Source organism: Myxine glutinosa, chromosome 1 (genome assembly GCF_964187855.1).
Source record: "Myxine glutinosa chromosome 1, kmMyxGlut1.1, whole genome shotgun sequence".
Lineage (NCBI taxonomy): Eukaryota > Metazoa > Chordata > Myxini > Myxiniformes > Myxinidae > Myxine > Myxine glutinosa.
The window spans coordinates 400,611,799-400,632,845 of record NC_136261.1 but is presented as its reverse complement, the minus strand read 5'-3'; the positions used below and the strand labels follow the sequence as shown (position 1 = coordinate 400,632,845).

General features: G+C 42.4%; 1 protein-coding gene across 3 annotated transcripts; it reads right to left on the bottom strand.

Annotated features, from left to right (window-relative positions):
* Positions 1–43: 43 nt before the first annotated feature.
* Positions 44–19,331, bottom strand: LOC137416819 (uncharacterized). 3 transcript variants are annotated; one of them, XM_078770344.1, is made up of 3 exons: positions 18,668–19,178; positions 5,163–5,900; positions 44–442 (listed from the first exon to the last, which is right to left on the bottom strand). In XM_078770344.1, exons 1-2 carry the CDS (start codon positions 19,026–19,028, stop codon positions 5,440–5,442), a joined length of 822 nt encoding a protein of 273 aa, XP_078626470.1. In that variant the 5' UTR covers positions 19,029–19,178; the 3' UTR covers positions 44–442; positions 5,163–5,439. The 3 variants fall into 3 exon arrangements, with proteins under 3 accessions (XP_078626470.1, XP_078626471.1, XP_067958576.1); XM_078770345.1 differs by having other exon boundaries at positions 117–448; positions 5,214–5,900; positions 18,668–19,148; XM_068102475.2 differs by having other exon boundaries at positions 119–448; positions 4,637–5,900; positions 18,668–19,331.
* Between the last annotated feature and the right edge of the window lie 1,716 nt (positions 19,332–21,047).

Genomic DNA, 21,047 nt, shown 5'->3' with positions numbered 1-21,047 from the left:
TTGATCGTCGCCATATGGGCGTTTTCTTAATTTTCTCATTGTCGGATTTTAAAATCCAATTTAGTCGCGATTAATGGCAAAGTCCTGGACTTTTGAATGACCACGTACAGACTTTTATGAACAAAGGGTTTATTACCACATGAGAGAGAGAGAGAGACAGAGAGGGCCGGGGGGGATGGGGAGGGTCCGAACACAATTAAATGTTCACATTGAGATACAAGCACGAAACTCGGCAGTGATGTTCTGATATAAATACTCTTCAAATAAAGTCGAATAGCCAACTCGAAATTCAACATGGCGTCCACCTTTTCCAAAATTGATAAAATGTGCCATAAACTTTTAAAATATTGAATTTAGGATGTTTGAGTATCAAAACAAAATCACAGACCAACATATTATTAGTCCAGTGTTTTGTGGCATGGATGATGTTTTATTGTTGATTCTGGTACTATGGCATGTCCTGAGTAGGAATCAGCCGGGTGCCACTTTGGCAGCCTTGGGGAAAAAATTTTACGGGCCAAAAACAAAATGGCCGCCGACTATGTCGCCGATCATAAATACCCCCATAACTTCCTTACTAGTACCCGACTGCAAAGCCGCAATGAGCCGGCGAAGCCAAAGCCTCTTGCCACTATTTTACCCATCACTCTGGCATCAGTAGGTTAGGTAGTTGGTAGTAGATAGGTGTAGTAGGTACCGTACCTAGTTCAAAATGACCATTTGCATTTTGGATGAGACTAAAATTTATAAAATTTCCTTCTTGATTAATTCGGTGAATTCCGTCTCAACTTCGGATATTTCCGGCCGTGAAAAACTATCCCCTACGGCCGCGAGATTTCTACAAAATAATTCTTCGTCAATTTTAGAATATTTGACGCCGTTTTCAGCCTCAGAAAAGCGATAATAAGCTTTTTTGAAATGTTTTCAAATGCTCGAATCTCATTCGTTCCGATGTTTGGTGACAATTTTCGTTGAAGATAACCAGGGCCCGGGGAACGAAGTTGGTCTTAAAGTATTTTAATTACAAATTAGAGGTGCATAAGATTGTGAATCAAAAAAAGACGGGTGAAACAAACTCCTATTGAACTTTTTCTCAATTTTTTTATGAATACTTCCGCATCCGCAAGATGGCGGCCTCCATTGGGTGATTTGGTTCGTCAAAGCTTGGAATTCTCAAAGGATCCAGCATAATCTGGTTTTTCAACATAATACGTACGCGTTCATTCACAGCACCGGCTTCGCCGGCTATTATTGATGCTAGAAAGTTCATCTTGGTGTCTACACCTGTTTTCAGGATCCAGGAAGCCATTTATACCATCTAATTTATCATTTTCACTTCCCTAGAGCATGATATTGCCAGCATGACCAATATTTATACTAAATTAGGCATGTATAATGGTGGTGGTTCGCTAACCTAACATTGATCTCTTTCTGTCCTAACAGGTATATATAACAGCACGACCAATGATGGATGGCAGATGCTTCTTTGACTGTACAAATGATTCTCCTAATCTTATAAACTGTGGTGTTGGTAGAGTAGAAACTGTTAGAAACTGTAGCATCAGGCATGGTGATGGGTTAATTCATAAACTTGCTGGAGTTGATTCGATCAGATGTCACAAGAATTGTGTATCTACATATACATCAGCACATCACATAAAAAGATTTCTATCCAGGCAGAAAGATGACCAGAGCCACAAAGGGACGACAACACACAAGGAGACCAAATCCAGAATCAAGCAGTGTCAGTAGATGTTTGTGGCTCGCATCTTTGCCAGCGCGGTTGGATCTAGTAGCACCCTTGGTACTTGTTGGTGGATATCTATCAAAGATGAGATGTACACAACACTTTCGAAGGTAGTATTTGAGGCTTCCCATGAAGTTCTTCATGTAATCTTCGACAGTACCACTTGCAGGCCAATGGACACTCCACAAGGCACACCTGTCAATGATTATGGCATCTGGAGGGTTGGTACGACGGTTTGATACTTCAACTTGTAGCTTCGGCCTGTGATCTCATGTCTCCGTTTTCGTCGAATAGTGATGGTGGCACTGCAGATAATTCATACGTGAATGAATGAATGAATTCATACGTGAGATAATTCATACGTGAGAACCTCTTTAATGTTCAGATCGCGAGACTGTTGAAGACCACACTTACCACATTCATTGATCCCCTAGATCCAACCAGTCTTCCAGTTGGTGTCGTGAACATTACTAATGCTTTGGTATCTCCCAACAATGTTAATGTGGACATTTCACTAGAAATCAGACAACAGCAGATGAATGAGTTTGAATCAGGATAGCCAGCTAGCTTCCATGGAACCCTGAAGAAGAGTGTAATCACAATGGCTGCTAACAAGAAATCTATCAAGAGTCCAGAGTCTATCCAGTCATCGGCCTTCAACAGTCTCGCGATCTGAACATTAAAGAGGTTCTCACGTATGAATTATCTGCAGTTCCACCATCACTATTCGACGAAAACGGAGACATGAGATCACAGGCCAAAGCCACGTTGAAGACTAAGCTACAAGTTGAAGTATCAAACCGTCGTACCAACCCTCCAGATGCCATAATCATTGATGGGTGTGCCTTGTTGTGGAGTGTCCATTGGCCTGCAAGTGGTACTGTCGAAGATTACATAAAGAACTTCATGGGAAGCCTCAAATACTACCTTCAAAAGTGTTGTGTACATCTCATCTTTGATAGATATCCACCAACAAGTACCAAGGGTGCTACTAGATACAACCGCGCTGGCAAAGATGCTAGCCGCAAACATCTACTGACACTGCATACGCCTCTACTGGGCCAGAAAGTAGTTCTGAATGTCACACACAAGACCCAACTCATCAGCTTGATCAGCCAATATCTGGTTGATCATCTGGTAGGCAATACTAACAATGTGCTGGTCATCACATCTGAACACCCAGTTCCTGTAGCAATCAGAAACGGTGAAATAACCACGAGGAATGATCTGCATAACACTCACGAGGAGGCTGATGTTATCATAGTGAATCAGTTGGTGGAATTGGCGGTCAGAGGTACATCGAACATCTGCGTAGTTTGTGATGACACTGATGTCTTTGTACTCCTCATACACTTCTACTGTAGAGAGAAATTTAATTGTGGTGTGACGATGGAGAGCCCCATTGCTGGACGATGTGTCATAGACATAAAGGCTACGGCAAACAAACATAGGAACATCACAGACTATCTTCCAGTTCATGCGTTGAGCGGTTGTGACACTACTTCATATCTTTATGGCATTGGTAAAGCAACAGCCTTGAAAGCACTGAGCAGCGGAACGTCACTGAAGTTGTTGGGAATGTAAGACGTCAATATGGACGATGTAGTATCTGAAGCTACATCATTCATATCCATGTGTTATGGCTCAAAGTATGATGGAGACATGTCAGAGATGCGTTATGCTGTCTGGTTGACAAAAATGGCAAACACGAAAATATCCAGTGCTCCAAAGCTTAAGTCTCTGCCTCCCACTTCAGATGCCTTCGCTGAGCATGTCTACCGTGCCCACTATCAGACTATGATCTGGAAATCTTCACTCTCAAGCGCACCGCCTGCAGCAGCAGATCCTGTACAGTCTGAATGGACCAGGAAGGAGGACAACAAGTTGTTTCCAGTGATGTTACCTGATGATGTTTCTCCTGCTCCACTCGAGGTGCTACAGATGATCAAATGTGGCTGTGCTTCAGCACGTCCATGTTCCACCGGTCGATGTAGTTGTGTGGTTGCCCAGATGTCATGTTCCATGTTCTGCAATTGTCATGCTGGAGCAGAATGTAACAATGATCACACCAGAACCATATCATCACAGGACGATGATGAAGACGTCTGAAGGACTTGTCTAAATTAATGTATTTTACAACTGGGCTAAATGATTGGTTAAATGGTACATACCGTGTTTAGTTTTAATCTATTGATATTATGATGTATCGGATACCTGTAAATTTTAATGAGCGATACAAGTTTATTCAATATTGTGTATCGGTAGGATGAATGAATTGGTATGAATTAGTATTCCGTCCAATATTCTGATCTATTGTTGAGTTGGTATAATACTCTGTTCATGAACAATGTGATGTTTCATTCGCTGTATGTTTTGATATGACTGATCAGTATTATCTGTAGATGTTATTAGTATGGCTGGCTATGTCTTAGTGTTAATTTTGTTAAGGACAGTTAATAATAGCTACTGGTGGTTGCCAAGGTTGATAGATTTTACCTGCTGAATGTCAATAAAGGAATGAATTTGTGAAGAAAGTTTCAAATTTTTCTTGCAATATTTTTAGCTTAGGTGCAAATTTGTTTATTTCTAGTGTAGTTATGGGTACTCTTAGTGCATAAATGGCTTCGTGGACCCTGAAAACATAGGTGTAGACACCAAGATTAACTTTCTAGCACCAATAATAAGGAAGTTATGGGGTATTTATGATCGGCGACATAGTCGCCCGGCGGCCATTTAGCTTTTGGCCCGTAAAATATTTTCCCCAAGGGTGCCAAAGTGGCACCTGGCTGATTCCTGCTGAGGACATGCCATAGTACCAGAATCAACAATAAAACATCATCCATACCTCGAAACACGCTTGGGCTCCCGAATCCCATTTGGCAACTGGACTATATCTATAAGAGGTCGTCAACATTTTAAATTTATCTTATTGAAAAAAGAACTCAGGCGCGAGTATGCGTATGTCGAGGCCACCTTGGCAGTCCACCTGGACAGGTAACTTTTGTGAAGTCCATGCAAGTAGAAGGGTTAGGAGGCATTATGTCATCTGTCCGTCTGTCCATCCATGATAGGTTTTCATTACAGCTGTTAGTTGAGAACGACTGAAGGGATCTTAGTCAAACTTGGTACAATTATGTAGAATGATGTAAAGATGAACTGATTAGATGTTGGGGTCACAAGGTCAAAGGTCAATGTCTAATATGTCTATAAACCTGAGAACGGCTGAGGTGATCTAATTCAAACTTGGTACAGGTATGTATAATGATGTAAAGATTGACTGATTTGATTTTGGGGTCCTGACGTCAAAAGCCAAAGATCAGAGGTTATGTCAGGTAAAAATGTTATAACTTGTGAACAGCTGAAGGGATTTAAATGAAAACTTGGTACAGGTATGTGTAATGATGTAAACATGAACTGATTAAATTTTGGGCTCAACAGGTCAAAGGTCATAGGTCGTGTCAGGTACAAATGTGATAATTTGAGAACAGCTAAAATGATTTAAAGCAAACTTGGTACAAGTATTATAATGCTGTAATAATTTGGGCGGAGGCATATCGGTCGACGTTGTGACATCAAAGAATGTCATTCTTGTTTTGTGACATTTATTACCCCTGCCAATAGAGGTAGATGGAGATTATGTTTTCACCTGTCTGTTTGTCTGTCTGTTCATCTGAGTAGGATATCTCAAAAAGTTAAGGCGGCTTTCCTGTGTGCCACTTTCCTGAATGCCTCCTCAATGACCTTGCATTTGAGAAAGTTGTTGCACAAAACGTACACATGTACGGACGCTCTCCCGTGTGAATTCGCTTGTGATTCTGACAGTCCGATGACTGAATGAACCCCTTCCCACAAACATTGCATATGTAAGGGCGCTCCCCCGTGTGAATTCTCATGTGCCTACGAATGTTTGTTGAGTCACGAAATCCCCTATTGCACACCCTACAACTGTAATGTTTCTCTTTTGTGTGAATATCAGCATGTCTCACGAACATGCTTTTATTATGCGTTCCATAAGAACATTCAGTGCATTTGTACTTTTTATCACTGGGAACTTGTCGGTGCATCTCCATGTGCATCTTCAAAGCTGCCATTCTGGTGAAGCTGTGAGAGCTTGAGGTGCTGGTGAACTTCTTGATGAGTTTCTTCTGTTCTCCTGTGAAGAGCATTCATCAATGTAAAAAAAAAAATGTCAGCACCTAGTTTACATTGGATGGAAGCTTAAAGTACCGATGGCAAATTGTATGTTGATAACATATTAAGTCCAATATTGAACGAATTACCTGACAAACTCTCCCAAAATGATTTGCAAAAAGTTTACATTCTGTAGTTCTGGAGAACCACCCTTTCCAGCTGTTAAGAAGAGCTGTGTCCTAGAATGTTCTGGGTTCAATCTGTGACTCGCCAAATTATCACAAATTAACATATTTTCCTGTCCATGCGATAAAGACCGGTCTTGGACAGATTGCCAATCGAGCCAACACTCCGAGGCGTTCAGTCAAAAATGGCTGTGTTCTTTACACGTGAGGGAAAGGAGAACGATGAACTTACCTGGACGGCTTCCACCAGACGTCTTCGCGCCTGCGATAATCAACTCAAACCGACACGGATTCAAATGTCCAAAAAAAAATACCAGCTTTATTGACGAAATAACCAAATAATGCACGACAAAACAAAAATTCATAAATGGAGCGCCCCCTTTTCAGACTCGTATGCAGACAAAGGGAACAATAAAAATGAATATAAAAATGTGTAATTGTGACAACCCCAGGACACGCAGTTTGTGTGTGGGAAACAAGGCTTCTGTGTGCAGTCCGCTCACGCCTGGTTCCGTGCGCAAAGCGAGCAGGCCGCCTCTGTTCGGTCACTCCAGCCGCACTCGTCCTCCCGATCATCGAGACCTCCAATGTCCCTGGTGCAAGAGCTTATCGGCGACCGTTCATTTCCACATCCAGAAACCGAGAGAGAAAATGGCGGCCCTCTGTCCTCCTTTGTACTCCAGGCTCTGAAGTCATCTGACACCGCCAGTGCCTGCTCCTATCAGCCAATCCCTCTCTTTGATGCTCGACAAATCTCACCAATCACTACTCTCCGGGGCCTGGCCTCCCAGACCTGCCTGCTTGATGTTATCACCTATCGGTGGTATCATGGTTGGTGCTCAAAGTCCTGTTTCCGGTTAGCTTTTATTTAGAGTCTTTTGATGCGCTATTGCCTGGCTTTATGTGTGGGCTGCATTGTCATAATGAACAGAGGGGAAATAACAGAGGCAATTACATACAGGGGATTCATTACCCTTAATCCTGAACAATAACATAACCCCACCCCTCTCATGGGGACACATATACACTTGCACGACACACGGTCTACCGGATCCATACTTATGTACATGTGGGTTCTTTTTCTTCATCATGACATACAGAGCATGGTAATCTATACAATTCTACCTGGACTAAGGGTAATCATTGCCTACCCCCCACAAACGTAACAATATACCACACAGGTACATAGGTAACAAAATACAGGAAATGACTATACTACCTATCTTGCCGACACCACTGTTCCCTCCTCGTACTTTTCATATGAAGTAGTGATCTTAATCTTGCATGGTACATGTACAGTGTACGTGTGCATAGCACATGCCTTGCATGGTATATGGGTGTGTTTGTGTACAGTCAGACCCCGACATTCGTGGGGCATACATTGGTGGAAAATGCCGCGAATATTGAATCCAGGAATGTGGGGGTTTTGTTTGAATGGGGGAAAGAGGGTGGGAGGTGTTTTCTTTTTTTTTTACTCTGCATGGTGTAGGCTCATGGAAGAGCTTTGACACAGAACAAATCAGGACACAATGTAAGAAAGTGAACAGCAAGAGAAAGGGTAAAGGCCAACAGCAGGGCAGAGGGAGAAAATAGATGGACACAGCCAAACAAGGGATGCAGGTAACGATGAGCTGAAAGGGAGAAAGCAAAGGGTGGACAACATGGATACATAGCAAAATGTTTGGGAGATGTAGGGGATGGTTTATCAGGTGTAGAAAAGATCATGATTTTAGATGGGTGATGACTTGAGGTGGTGGTAAACAGCCGTCTTGAAGATATGGAAGGAAGGATAAGATTGAGGAGAGTGTAGCAGGTGGTTCCACAGGTGGCGGAAAAAGAGGAATAAATGAGTGGAGGTAAGCATTGGTTCTGGATTTTGGCATTTTCACTCGGAGAGGGTTGCTGGTGGACCGAGTGCATCTTGCAGATACCTGAGGGAGACAAAGCACTGAGAGGGCAGAAGGTGCAAGTCTTGACAAGGCACCATCAGGTTTTATAGGAGAGAGACAAGTTTGAAAGCTCATTCTTCAGACTGGACAGGTGTTGTTTTCTGGCTCTCCACAGAGTAGACACACACTTGTTGCGAGCTTTGTGGAATGATCTGAGGTCGTCTTCAGTTGGATTTGCTTTCCAGGAATAAAATGCAAGTTGTTTGAAAGCAACTGCCTCATCACAGCATTCAGAGTACCAAGAGTGGGAAGATGGGTAAGATAATTGAAGATGAGATCGATGGCTGGACCGAACGCACGCACAGAAGCAGGCACACCGCAAACGGGCTCCTTTTATCTATTAGATGCCCAAAACCAAGGACACTGCACAAATTGCTTTAAGAAGACAGGACTGAGCCAATGAGACAAGTGTAGGTTCTGCAAGGCAGAAACACAAAGCACAAGACACCTCCTGTGCTGATGTAAAAACCTCATGTCAGAACAGCTGTGCACACAATGGCATAACAAAGTACGTGGAGTAATCCACCGGCACATCTGCAAAAAATTCAATATCCCAGTTTCACAAAACTCATGGAAGCATGAACCAAAAGCAATTATTGAAAATAATAACGTGATACTGATATATGACCTGATGTGCCCATCCAGCGTGAACAAAGACAACAAAGCACTGCGACTGGACGTAATACTCAGGAACAAAAAGGAAAAGCCAGCAATGCCAATTGAGGTTTCAGTAACCAGTGAGATTGGTCTAAATAATGCAGAAATCAAGAAAATTACCAAATATCAAGACCTCAAGAATGAAGTGAAAAGATACTGGAAGCTGAAGAACGCCAAAATTGCACCAGTGATAATTGGGGCAACGGGAATGATAAAGAAGAACCTCACAGAGATTTAAAAACCCATCCATGGGAACATTACCACAAACAAACAACAGTTGGAGGCTGCCTGGGGCTCAGTGACAATCCTGAAAAGAGCCCTTGGAACAAAACTCTGAGAACAACAAAACTTAACAACTTAGTCCATGAATCACGATCCTTCACTGAAGCGGGGTTGGATATTTCATTTCCTGGGAGGACTCCGTTCCACCTTCTGAAACCCAAATTATGGATAACAATCAACAACACACAAAGGCACAGACACAAAGACAGATACACAAACAAATACACACACACACACACACACACACACACACACACACACACACACACACACACACACACACACACACACACACACACACACACACACACACACACACACACACACACACACACACACACACACACACACACACACACACACACACACTAGTGATGGAAGGTGTTTGGGTGCAGGAGTGAAATGGAAAGATGGGTGGGGGGGGGGGAGGGCAAGAGAGGGGATGAGGGAGGCAGTAGGGTCGTGGAAATGGTAATAGGAATAGTGAGGTAGAAGGGTGAGTGGGTACATCACAAACAACACACCACCTTTCACACAAAATATGGATATCATATCTTCTTTGAAATGCATAACAATTTGTTTACTTTATTACCAGCAAAGAGCGCGTCTTTACGGATGGGAGGAATAGGAAGCAGGACTTAAGAGTACGTGTTTACTGTCACGCCGCTATAAAACACAAAAACAACGTCTTCTCTCTCTGGGATAATGTGGGGGTAATTGGTTTTCAATTTAAGGGGTAGATCAAAGACAACGTAAGTCAGGAGATAGATATGGTTTAGCGATAGGTCTTCCTTCATTCATATGCAGCAGGCTGTGGGTAGCACCATGAGGTGAGGACATGGCTCTGCCGCTGATGCAGTGCCCCCTGTAGTTTCGGGCAGGAATTTGTTATTTGTTCATGGTGCCGACAGCTGAGTTACTCTTCACGAAGGACACCCTGGGATATTTAACATCCACCAACTAATACCGGTAGATGTGATGCCCCATTCAATGTCCAACCGAGAGAAGGCACACACGTTGATGAATGTCCTAGACAACCTAGAGACGAGTGTACGTATGTCGAGGCCACCTTGGCCACCCACGAGGGGCAGGTAACCAAGCTGTTAGAAAAATTAGTGGTTTTGTGCAGTCCATCAAGAATAAGGGCTGCATCGGGTTTCAGGGCAATCAGTTGGTAAATCAGTCGAGTTGGGATCCTTATTTTGTGTTCCTAAGTTGGGATCCTAACCCTCCGCCCCTGGGAGCCCACATGATGCAAAATCGAAACATCGAAACCCGAAAAATCGAAGATTGTGCGAGCTACTGTCTTGTATTCATGTGTCAAGTTTCAGAACAATCAGACAGGTTATAAGGGAGGAGTAGAAAAAAATAGCAAAAAGTTAACTCCCCAAAAAGTTACAGCAAAAAGTTAATTAATTTTTAAAAAATCAGCACGGTGGCTCTTTCACTTTATCAAACTATCCCTGAATCCAAGATGACGATTCGATCATTTTTTAAAGTTAATTATTCTGTATGTCCAAAAAGTAAATTTATAGGTAGAGATAGAAAAGGAAAAGGAGGTGAAGATGGGCAGAGAAATGCAACAAGCAGATAAAAAAGGTGAAGAGCAGACAATGATGGAAACACAAATGAAACAAGAAAAAGAGCAATCAGAGATTGCAAAACCCATGCCAGGATGTATTTTCAGTGGTTTTTAAGGCTTTTGTGTTAAAACAAATATGGCGGCCGAACCACGTGACCGATGACGCCATTATTTATTTTTTTTCTAAACTAATTTATTCCTCGGTTATGCTCAAGAAATTTCATCTTGATCGGATGAAGTTTTGTACTTGTCAAATTATGTCATAAAGGAGGCACCTATTACATCATCATTAACATATTTTATTCCCCATGGAGAGTTCTTTACAATGAGCCATGTCTCAATTTTCTCTATTCAGCACTTTCGGAGATATGGAGGTGCAAAGTTTTTTGGTTTTTCCAAGATGGAGGCCGAACCACGTGATCTATGATGTCATCAATATATATTTTTTCTCCACCAATTTATGCCTACAGGACGCTCAAGAAATTTCATCTTCATCGGATGAAGTTTTGTACTTGTCGAATCATGACGTCATTATGGAGGCACCTATGACATCATCATTAACATATTTTATTCCCCATGGAGAGTTCTTTTCAATGAGCCATGTCTTAAATTTTCTCTATTCAGCACTTTCGGAGATATAGAGGTGCAAAGTTTTTTGTTTTCTTTCCAAGATGGCAGCCTAACCACATGACCTGTGACGTCCTAATCATTATTTATAAATTCTACAGGTGGAGATGCACCTACGGTGAAAAATTCCTGTCAATCGGACCAACGGTTGAGGAGAAAATCATATTTATTCTGTGTGGACAAACAAAGACAAACAAATGAAAATTACTCATAGAGCAACACTTGGCAAAACAGAATAAAGTAGAATGGCACTCATGAGACCATCCTTTTGACCTCAAAAATAATTTGTGGTAGAATTCAGTGACCTGATATGCAAATTGTCTTCAAAGTCAAGTTAATCGGATGAAAATTAACAATTTTAGAAATGTGGCCCATGTTGACACCTTTTGACCTTTGTTTACCTCAAAAATAGTTGGTGGTTGGTTTCAGTAAGCCGACATGCAAATCCTATTCAGATTTCAAGTCAATCGGATGAAAATTGGGGATTTTAGTAATTTAAAAAAAGTGGTTGACCTTTGGCATATGTTGACCTTTTGGCCTATGCTGTTCTCAAAAATAGTTTATGGTTGAATTCAGTTCGCTGATATGCAAAATCCCATTCAAATTTCAAGTTAATCGGATAAAAATTGAAGATTTCAGACATTTGAAAAAAGTGGTTGACCTTTGGCCTATGTTGATCTCAAAAATAGTTGGTGGTTGAATTCAGTTTGCTGATATGAAAATCCGATTCAAATTCCAAGTCAATCGGATGAAAATTGAGGATTTTAGAAATTTGAAAAAAAATGGTTGACCTTTGGCCTATGTTGACTTCAAAAATAGTTGGTGGTGAATTCAGTTCGTCGATATGTAAATATGATTCACATTTAAAGTCAATCGGATGAAAATTGAGGATTTTAGTAATTTCAAAAAAGTGGTTAACCTTTGGCCGATGTTGACCTTATGACCTATGTTGATCCCAAAAATAGTTGGTGGTTGAATTCAGTCAGCCGATATGAAAATCCTATTCAAATTTCAAATCAATCGGATGAAAATTGAGGATTTTAGAAATTTGAAATTGCTGTTGAATTTTTGGCCCACGTTGCTCTTTTAGCCTATGGTGATCTCAAAAATAGTTGGACCAATTCAGTTTGCTGATATGGAAATCCCATTCAAATTTCAAGTGAATCGGATGAAAATTTAGGATTTTAGAAATTTGAAATTGTTGTTGACCTTTGGTCTATGTTGACCTTTTGGCCTATGCTGAACTCAAAAATAGTTGGTGGTTGAATTAAGTTAGCTGAAATGAAAATCCTATTCAAATTTCAAGTCAATCCGATGAAAATTGAGGATTTTAGCAATTTGAAAAAAGTGGTTGACCACTTTGGGGGTGGGTGAAATAATAGCTAAGTGAAGGTGGCCTTTGTTGACCTTTTGGCCTACATTGATCTCAAAAATAGTTTGTGGTGGAATTCAGTTAGCTGATATGGAAATCCTATTCAAATTTCTCGACAATCGGATTAAAATTGTAGTGTAGCAGCATAGCAAACCTGTTGTGCATTTTGTGATACAAGCACCAAATTTGGTACACTAGTAGACTATCATATTATGAAAAGATCTGGATATTGGGCCATCTCAGATTCAGAGATTTGATTTTTGCAAGATTTCGTTTCGATTGGGATCGAAGAGAACACCTTCTTCGTCTTCTGTACAGTGAAGTTGCCAGCCCTGAATTATCTGGCTACATCTGGGTGCTTCATTGGGAGTGCAACCGTCTCCCTCAGGTGAACAGGGACCCACCTGGCATAGTGTGTGTGGTCTAAGGCATGGAACCATGGGACCAGTTCCGTCAGGGCATCAAGGTACGTCGTGAATGAAGCCTGCCGCAGAGAACGCACGTAGACCAGTACCAACATCTCTAGTTCCAGCACAGTTGCCCAGTACTGAAAGTTGGGAATGTCTTCTCCTCTCTGGTGACACCAGTCTTCAAACTCAGGCAGGTCTTCTGCATCATCAGCATATGTCATACAGTGGCGTTCATACGCACGGTGTTGCAGGATGTGCAGTGCCGCTGCAGTGATTTGATGAGCTCTTCTTGTGCGGGTGACGTGGGCAGCTCGTAGGAAGGAGTCGGCCGTCCCTGGCGTTGCAATCTCAGCTTGCAAAATCTGCAAATCTTGCAAAAATCAAATCTCTGAATCTGAGATGGCCCAATATCCAGATCTTTTCATAATATGATAGTCTACTAGTGTGCCAAATTTGGTGCTTGTATCACAAAATGCACAATTCTTTTGAATATTTGGGCTAAGCCGCCCCACTATTGAGGATTTTAGAAATTTGAAAAAAAAGTGGTTGACCTTTGGCCGATGTTGACCTTTTGACCTTTTGATCTAAAAATATATAGGATTTTGTGGGACCACAAACTCTACCATTTGGTGAAGTTTCGTGAAGATCGGTTTCAAATGGTGACCTGAAGGCAAGTATAATTGAGTGGACAGACAAACACAAAACACACAAACCGGAGTGATGAACATACTTGGAAAAATAAATTTTTAAGAGGTAAAAAAATTATTATTTTTGCCAAGTAACAAACGGACTCAAATGCAATACCCTCTCCTCTGGCGAGGGTAAAAAGAAAGAAAATGAACGTGAGGAACGAGTGAATATTAAGGAAATAATTATTCTATCATATATGGATGCCAACCATATCATATATCATATATATATATATATATATTATATATATATTATATATATATATATATATATATATATATATATATATATATATATATATATATATATATATATATATATATCATATATATACGTATATCATATATATATATATATAGGTATATCATATATATCATATATATATATATATATATATATATATCATATATATATATATATATATATATATATATATATATATATATATATATATATATATATATATCATATATATATATATATATATCATATATATATATATATATATCATATATATAAATATATATCATATATATATATATATATATATATATATCATATATGGTTCATATATATGAACCAAAAAACAACAACTACCACGGTCCCCGAAAAGGCCAACCCCCGCTTTGCGGGGAAAAATGGCCTCTAAACGGTGGTTATATGGATGCTATATGGGCATGGGATTCCAAGGTCCTGGGTTCGAATCCCAGTCGATCGCTAAATTAACACCAGGTGGGTTGACTCAGCCTGTCATCCTTCCGAGGTCGGCAAATTGAGTACCAGCTTGCTGGGATGAATGATCCCGGTGTGTACCCCGTCCCCGGTTTAGAATGGGTACACCGTATCCCTGTGCATCGTAAGAGGGGACTAAGGGTTGGCGCCAGGAAGGGCATCCGGCCATGAAAAACATTGCCTCAAACAGTGAACCATGATTGTCATGGGGCCCGCAAGGCTAAACCCTGCTCTGGTGGGGAAAATGGCCTTAAAACGATCATTCATTCATTCATTCATTCATATGGATGCTATCATATGCTTATATTATATATATATATATATATATATATATATATATATATATATATATATATATATATATATGTCCCGGTGTGTACCCTGGTTTAGAATAGGTACACCGTATCGCTGCATTGATAAACATTGCCTCAAAAAAAAGAGAACCATGACAATTACAACCACATATGGGCAGGGTACGGCCCGAAGTGGAGATCGGTTTCTGAGGTTTGAGACATGGACTGTCGGGACAATGACAGGGAGATCAGGAGAAGTGGTGGAAGTATTGATCAGAAGAAGAGTGAACATATGTTGTGTGCAAGAGACGAGATGTAAGGGAAGTGGTGTGAGAATGGTGAAGGGTAGGCAGGGACAGAAATACAAGCTTATGTGGCAAGGGTGCCCAGAGGGCATGAATGGTGTTGGTGTCCTGTTTTCTGAGGAGTTTGCAGACAGTGTGGTGAGCGTGACAAGGGTGAGTGATAGATTGATGATGGTGAAAATGATGATTGGAAAGCTCTTTGTGAACGTCATCTCGGGATATGCTCCGCAGCTTGGTCGGAGTGATGAAGAGGACAAGTTCTGGTGTGCGATAGAGAAGCTGATGGAAAACGTGAAAGATGAGGAAGTTATTGTGGTAGGAGGAGACCTAAATGGAGATGTGGGAAGGAGTATGGACAGTTTTGAGGGAGTTCATGGGGGTTACGGATATGGTGTGAGAAATGGAGAAGGTGAAAGGATTTTGGAGTTTGCTGATGGAGCTGATTTGTTGATTTGTAATACTCAGTTCCTGAAAGAGGATAATAAGCTTATTACATACACGTCAAGTGGTCGACGACAACCGTTGACTACCTGATGGTGCGTAGGCAAGATAGGGGGCACCTCCGGGACACAAAGGTGATCCCGGGGGAGGAGGCCGTTTCACAGGCACCACTTGGTTGGTCTGCGACGTAAGGGTGAAAGGTGCGAGGAGAGCTCGGTGGGTGAAGTACCAACCGAGAATGAAGGTGTGGAGGTTGAAAGAGGTGACAGTAAGGGAGGCATTAAAAGAGAGGCTGAGTAGGGTAGAGGATGATGTGGTTGAGCTTGAAAGTGGTTGGATGTCAATGAAAGATAGTCTGTTGGGAGCCGTTGGTGAAGTATGTGGATGGAGAAAAGGACCACCGAGGCACTCGAAAACATGGTGGTGGGATGATGAAGTTGGAAAGAGGATTGACGAGAAGGGGAAGAAGTTCAAGGAGTGGCAGAAGGCGAAGGGTACGGGAGCAGAAAAAGCAGAGCATGAAAGTTATAAGGCAGCCAAGAAGGCTGCAAAGAAAGAGGTAGCAAAGGCGCAGGAGGCATGTAGGAAAATGTTCGGAGACCGCTTGGATTCGGAAGAGGGTCAGAGAGCGGTATTCAGGATTGCAAAGCAGATAGCGAAAGAGAAGTGTGATGTGATGGGGGTGAGTTGCTTGAAGGATGAAGTGGGACAAATCGTTGTGGACCCAGATAGAAAAGATATATGGAAATGCTTTGAATACAGAGAATGAATGGGATGGCAACAGAGAGAGTAACCTAGTTTTAGGACCGGCAGAGAAGATAACTGATAAGGAAGTTGAGGAAGCGTTAAAAGCAATGAAGAGTAGAAAAGCGGCAGCGCCGACGGGAGTTGTGGGAGTTATGTTGAAGGCAGCGGGAAATTGGGGTGTGAAGAGAATGACAGAGATCTGCAATCTGGTGGTGAAAGAAGGCTGCATTCCAGTGGCTTGGGAACTGAGTACCCTCGTCACTCTATACAAGGGGAAAGGTGACCCTCTGGAGTGTGGCTCGCACCGAGCGATAAAGTTATTGGAGCATGGAATGAAGGTATTGGAAAGGGTGTTGGAGAGGAGGATAAGGAAGAAGGTGAAGATCGACGAAATGCAGGTTGGATTTATGCCAGGAGGAGGAATGACAGACGCGCTCTTTATTGTGACGGCAGTTGCAGGAGAAGTACATGGAGAAGAGGAAGAAGTTGTTTCTTGGGTTTGTTAATCTGGAGAAAGCATTCGATAGGGTTCCACGCGAAGTATTGACATGGGCATTGAGGAAGTTAGGAGTGGAGGAATGGTTGATCAGAGTTGTGATGGCAATGTACAAAAGAGCGCGCACAGCTGTAAGGACGAAGGACGGGAACAGTGGTGAGTTTGAGGTGAAGGTGGGAGTGCATCAGGGGTCGGTACTAAGTCCACGACTATTTGTAGCTGTGATGGAGGTGCTGGCTCAGAACGTAAAGGAGGGTTTACCGTGGGAGTTGTTGTATGCAGATGATCTGGTGTTGATTGCGGAAAGTATGGATGGACTGAAGGAAAAGATGAACAAGTGGAAGGAATGTATGGAGACAAAAGGTCTGAAGGTGAATATAGGAAAGATGAAGGTGATGGCAAGTGGTAAAGCATGTGGTGAGGTGGAAAGAACTGGGAAGTGGCCATGTGCTGTGTGCAGGAAGGGTGTCGGAGTGAACTCGATTCAATGTACAATGTGCGCTGAGTGGGTTCATCAAAAATGCAGTGGTCTGAGAGGGTCATTAACCAGTGTGGCAGCTACATTCAAATGTAAGGTGTGCACAGAGGGAGCTGCAGATGGAGGAAATTTTGAGTTGGATCTTGGAGACGGCATGAAGCTGGAAGGTGTGAAAACATTTTGCTACCTCGGAGACATGCTGCATGGAGAAGGTGGATCAGACTCGGCAACGGTTGCAAGAGTGAGATGTGCATGGAAGACGTTTCGGGAACTGAGTGGCGTGCTGATAATAAGGGGAGTGTCGTTGAAACTGAAGCGAAAGGTGTGTGCTGCATTTGTGAGAAGTGTTATGATTTATGAGAGCGAGACAAGGGTAATGAATGTAGAGCAGCAACGAAGGCTGGAAAGTGTGGAAATGCGAATGGTTCGGTGGATGTGCGGAGTATCGTTGAGAGAGAGGAAGACAAATGATGAATTGCGAAAGATGATGGGAATATTGCCTGTGATTGATGCTGTGAAGAGGAAAAAGGTTGAGATGGTTTGGTCATGTGTTGAGGAAGGATGAAAGTGACTAGTCGAGAAGTGATGGAAATGAATGTAGAAGGAAGTAGAGGATGGGGAAGACCGAGAAAGACTTGGCTAAAGATGGTGGAAGAAGAAATGCGGGCAAGGGGGTTAATAAGGAGAGATGCTGAAAATAGGGCAAAATGGAGAAGATTGTCATGGGGACCGCAAGGCTAACCCCCGCTCTAGCAGGAAAAATGGCCTTAAAATGCATGTTGTTGTTGTTGTTGTTGTAGTAGTATATGGATGCATTGTGTGTGTGTGTGTGTGTGTGTGTGTGTGTGTGTGTGTGTGTGTGCGCGTGTGTGTGTGTGTGTCGTACTTTTTGTGTCTATTAATTTCATACCATTGAAATGTACTTTATTTATTGAAATGACCGCTTCGACTTTTGAAGACCCTCAAGATCCCAAAGTTCCCAACAGACCTCACCTCCTCCAAGTCCGGCAGGCAGGTATGCCCTACGGAGGTAAAGACCAATAAAAATTTGGTCCAATGGACCAACAGGCTCCTCGTGAGGATAACAATGAAATAGACCTATGACATTTAAATTTTATTTGGCCATCAAAAATAAGAACTTTCACCCATGTTGATGTTTTTTTTCATATTTTGCCGCCAGATCATCACGCAATCATGCGATATTCATTATTTCCTCGGAACCGACCGATTCACGTAGATAGATGGAAACAAAATGGCAGACGCGGCCCATGTGACCAGAATCTTTCGGACATGCCACGTCGGGACTCTATAGACAGGAACTCTAGTAGGGGGTGGTGAATGTAAGGGGTGGGGGGGGGGGGTGAATGGTTTGCTCCATTTGTACACAGTAAGGCAGTACGTAATATATGAATGAACATTCATCTGATAAATATTTCCATCAGGACTTTTGCAACCTCAGAATGGACTTTCCAAATGTAGGTTTATGTATATGACGGTTTTAAATAAAGTTTAACACAAAATGTCCATAATTGTTACAACTCACCATCCTCCAGGTCTCTTCTGTCATCTTCAAGAACAAACGTGTCCGATTCTTCTCCCTTGATGCGCATGTCTCCAGTCGGTCGTCCCGTCTCCAGGGCGACGGTCCATCCCGATCCTTGCCCCGCACGGCACGCCTCCATGTACCGACAGAGCTTCGCGTACATGGTGAAGGTGAACTTTCGTGTGGCCAAAGCACAGAATCGATCCCTCACCGGGGCGGGCTCGGCTCGGGCACAGAGAGCTCCGAAGATCTCGATCCCCAACCCCATGACAACAGCTCGGAGAGACTCCTCTGATAAACCCTGGATCTTCAGCCAGGCCGGGACAAGACCGAGGCCGCTCCGAGCTCTCACAGACTCCATTGTGCATGAGGAACTCACATCGAGAGATTCAAAATAAATAAATAAATCGCACGTGTTTCACCTTCAACATGTCGGAGATCTTCACTTCAAGAGCTTCGCGTTGCTGCTGCAGATCGTGGTGGGGGTCGATTTTTGAAATGTGCACCCATTGGTCGATCAGCCGCCTGACCACACCCACATATGTCTCTTGACTCCACCTACCCAAGGCCGAGACGAAATGATATGGCTTCCATCCTGTTTCCAAGTTGGCCTAACATTACGCTTGTATGGGCCTCTGCTGATTATACACCGTCCAGCTTTGTTACGTCAGATTTCCAATGGTTTTCTTTGGGTCAAGTGTAAATTATTATTATTAAGGTTTAATTAATTAAGTCCGTGCACGTTTCCCATTTAAAAATATCGTTACATAATATTTGATCGTCGCCAAATGCGCGTTTCGAATCGGCTCATTGCCGGATTTTAAAATCCAATTAAGTCGCGATTAATTGCAAAGTCCCGTATCATGAATGACCACGTACAGGTTTTTATGAACAAAAGGTTTTTTACCACAGGAGAGCGAGAGCGAGAGCGGGAGGGCGAAACTGAGGTAAAAGATAAATAAATAAAAATCCCTTGCCAATCAAACCACAATCATCATTCTCTTCCTTCATTGTAATTACTGTTTCTTGGCAGTGATGTTCTTGTGGAGATAATCTTTAAATAGTCGATGATCCAACTCGAAGTTCAACATCACGGGCGGATCCAGGAATTAAAAAACGGGGGGGGGGGTGCATGAAACTATAGCGGTGGGGGGGGGGTGAGGGGGGTCCGGGGTCCTCACCCAGGAAATTTTTAAAAATTGATCGTCAGAAATGGCATTTCGTGCTTCTTCGAAGTTTCTGCAGCTCCTCGTGTTCTTCCCTGGTCCAACAGTTCAGCAGATTCGCGATGATTAATGGTCAGATAGAGGAACTGGTGAAACGACTTGCCCAGCTGTCCCTTCTGCTATAAATTGATGAATTTTGTCGGGGTGTGTGTGTGTGTGTGTGTGTGTGTGTGTGTGTGGCGTGTTTTTTGTGTAGTTCGATTGGAGCTTTTTGTATTGGAATTTCTGATTTGTGTCGTTCTCACGAAATGATTGTTATGATCTCCTGAGTTAATTAAGTTAATTAACTACAAAGAATCCAGAAGAATTCCCATGTTTCCAAACGCTCGCCATGTTAAGGTGTATGGAGCAGCTTAATAGGTCCTTCCATGGCATGCCACTCTCATTACGAAATAAATAACAAAAACAATGATAATATTTTACAAATCATTTGTTCCAACTCGAGCTCTGCAGCAGGCAGGTATACTGCAAACCCATGAAAGGTGATGAAAACTTGGTCCATTTGGACCAACGGGCTCACCAGTAGTTATAAAAGACCTGTGTACTCCCGTAGTGTGAAATGATGGCGATGACAGACTGTGTGCTGGGCAAAACCCGGCACCGCCATGCGCCAAGATTGTGAAGCTCAAGGGGTTCTCCCCACAAAAGAGATCAGATTGGACAGCGGAATGTGAATTATTTTATTCATCGTAAATTTTGCTATTTTGGAATAGACGGCGCTTGTGTTTCTGAATGAAAATGTCACACACATCATGTGGGGATGGGGTGAAGTCATGGTGTATGTTCATGAGGGCCAGAGATGCCATCCGACTTTCTCCCATGGAATATCTTCAGTAGGTCTTCAGACGATGCAGGTAAGAAAATGAGCGTTCAGCCTCACAGGAGCCCACAGGGAGGGTGCATCCAACAGGGAGTCGGGCAATTCCACGGTTACTCACATTACAATACATCACATTAATGCATCTATATTTGTATATGTAATGTGAGTAACCGTGGATTGCCCAGTAGGACTTTGATGGATGGAAATTCGTCTCCATCGACTGTGCAGAAACCATCCATGAATGTGCTTGGAAGCGTGTTGTTGGGTTTACTTCTCCAAAACATCTGCCAGTCTCCAAGCTCATTTATCAGTCCTGCGGGATGTTCCATGTCGT

Coding starts and splice junctions, on each gene's coding strand:
- LOC137416819 (XM_068102475.2), bottom strand. CDS start 19,028: ATGGAGTCTGTGAGAGCTCGGAGCGGCCTCGGTCTTGTCCCGGCCTGG. Junction 5,901..18,667: donor CAGAAGAGACCTGGAGGATG/GTGAGTTGTAAC, acceptor TGCTCTTCACAG/GAGAACAGAAGAAACTCATC.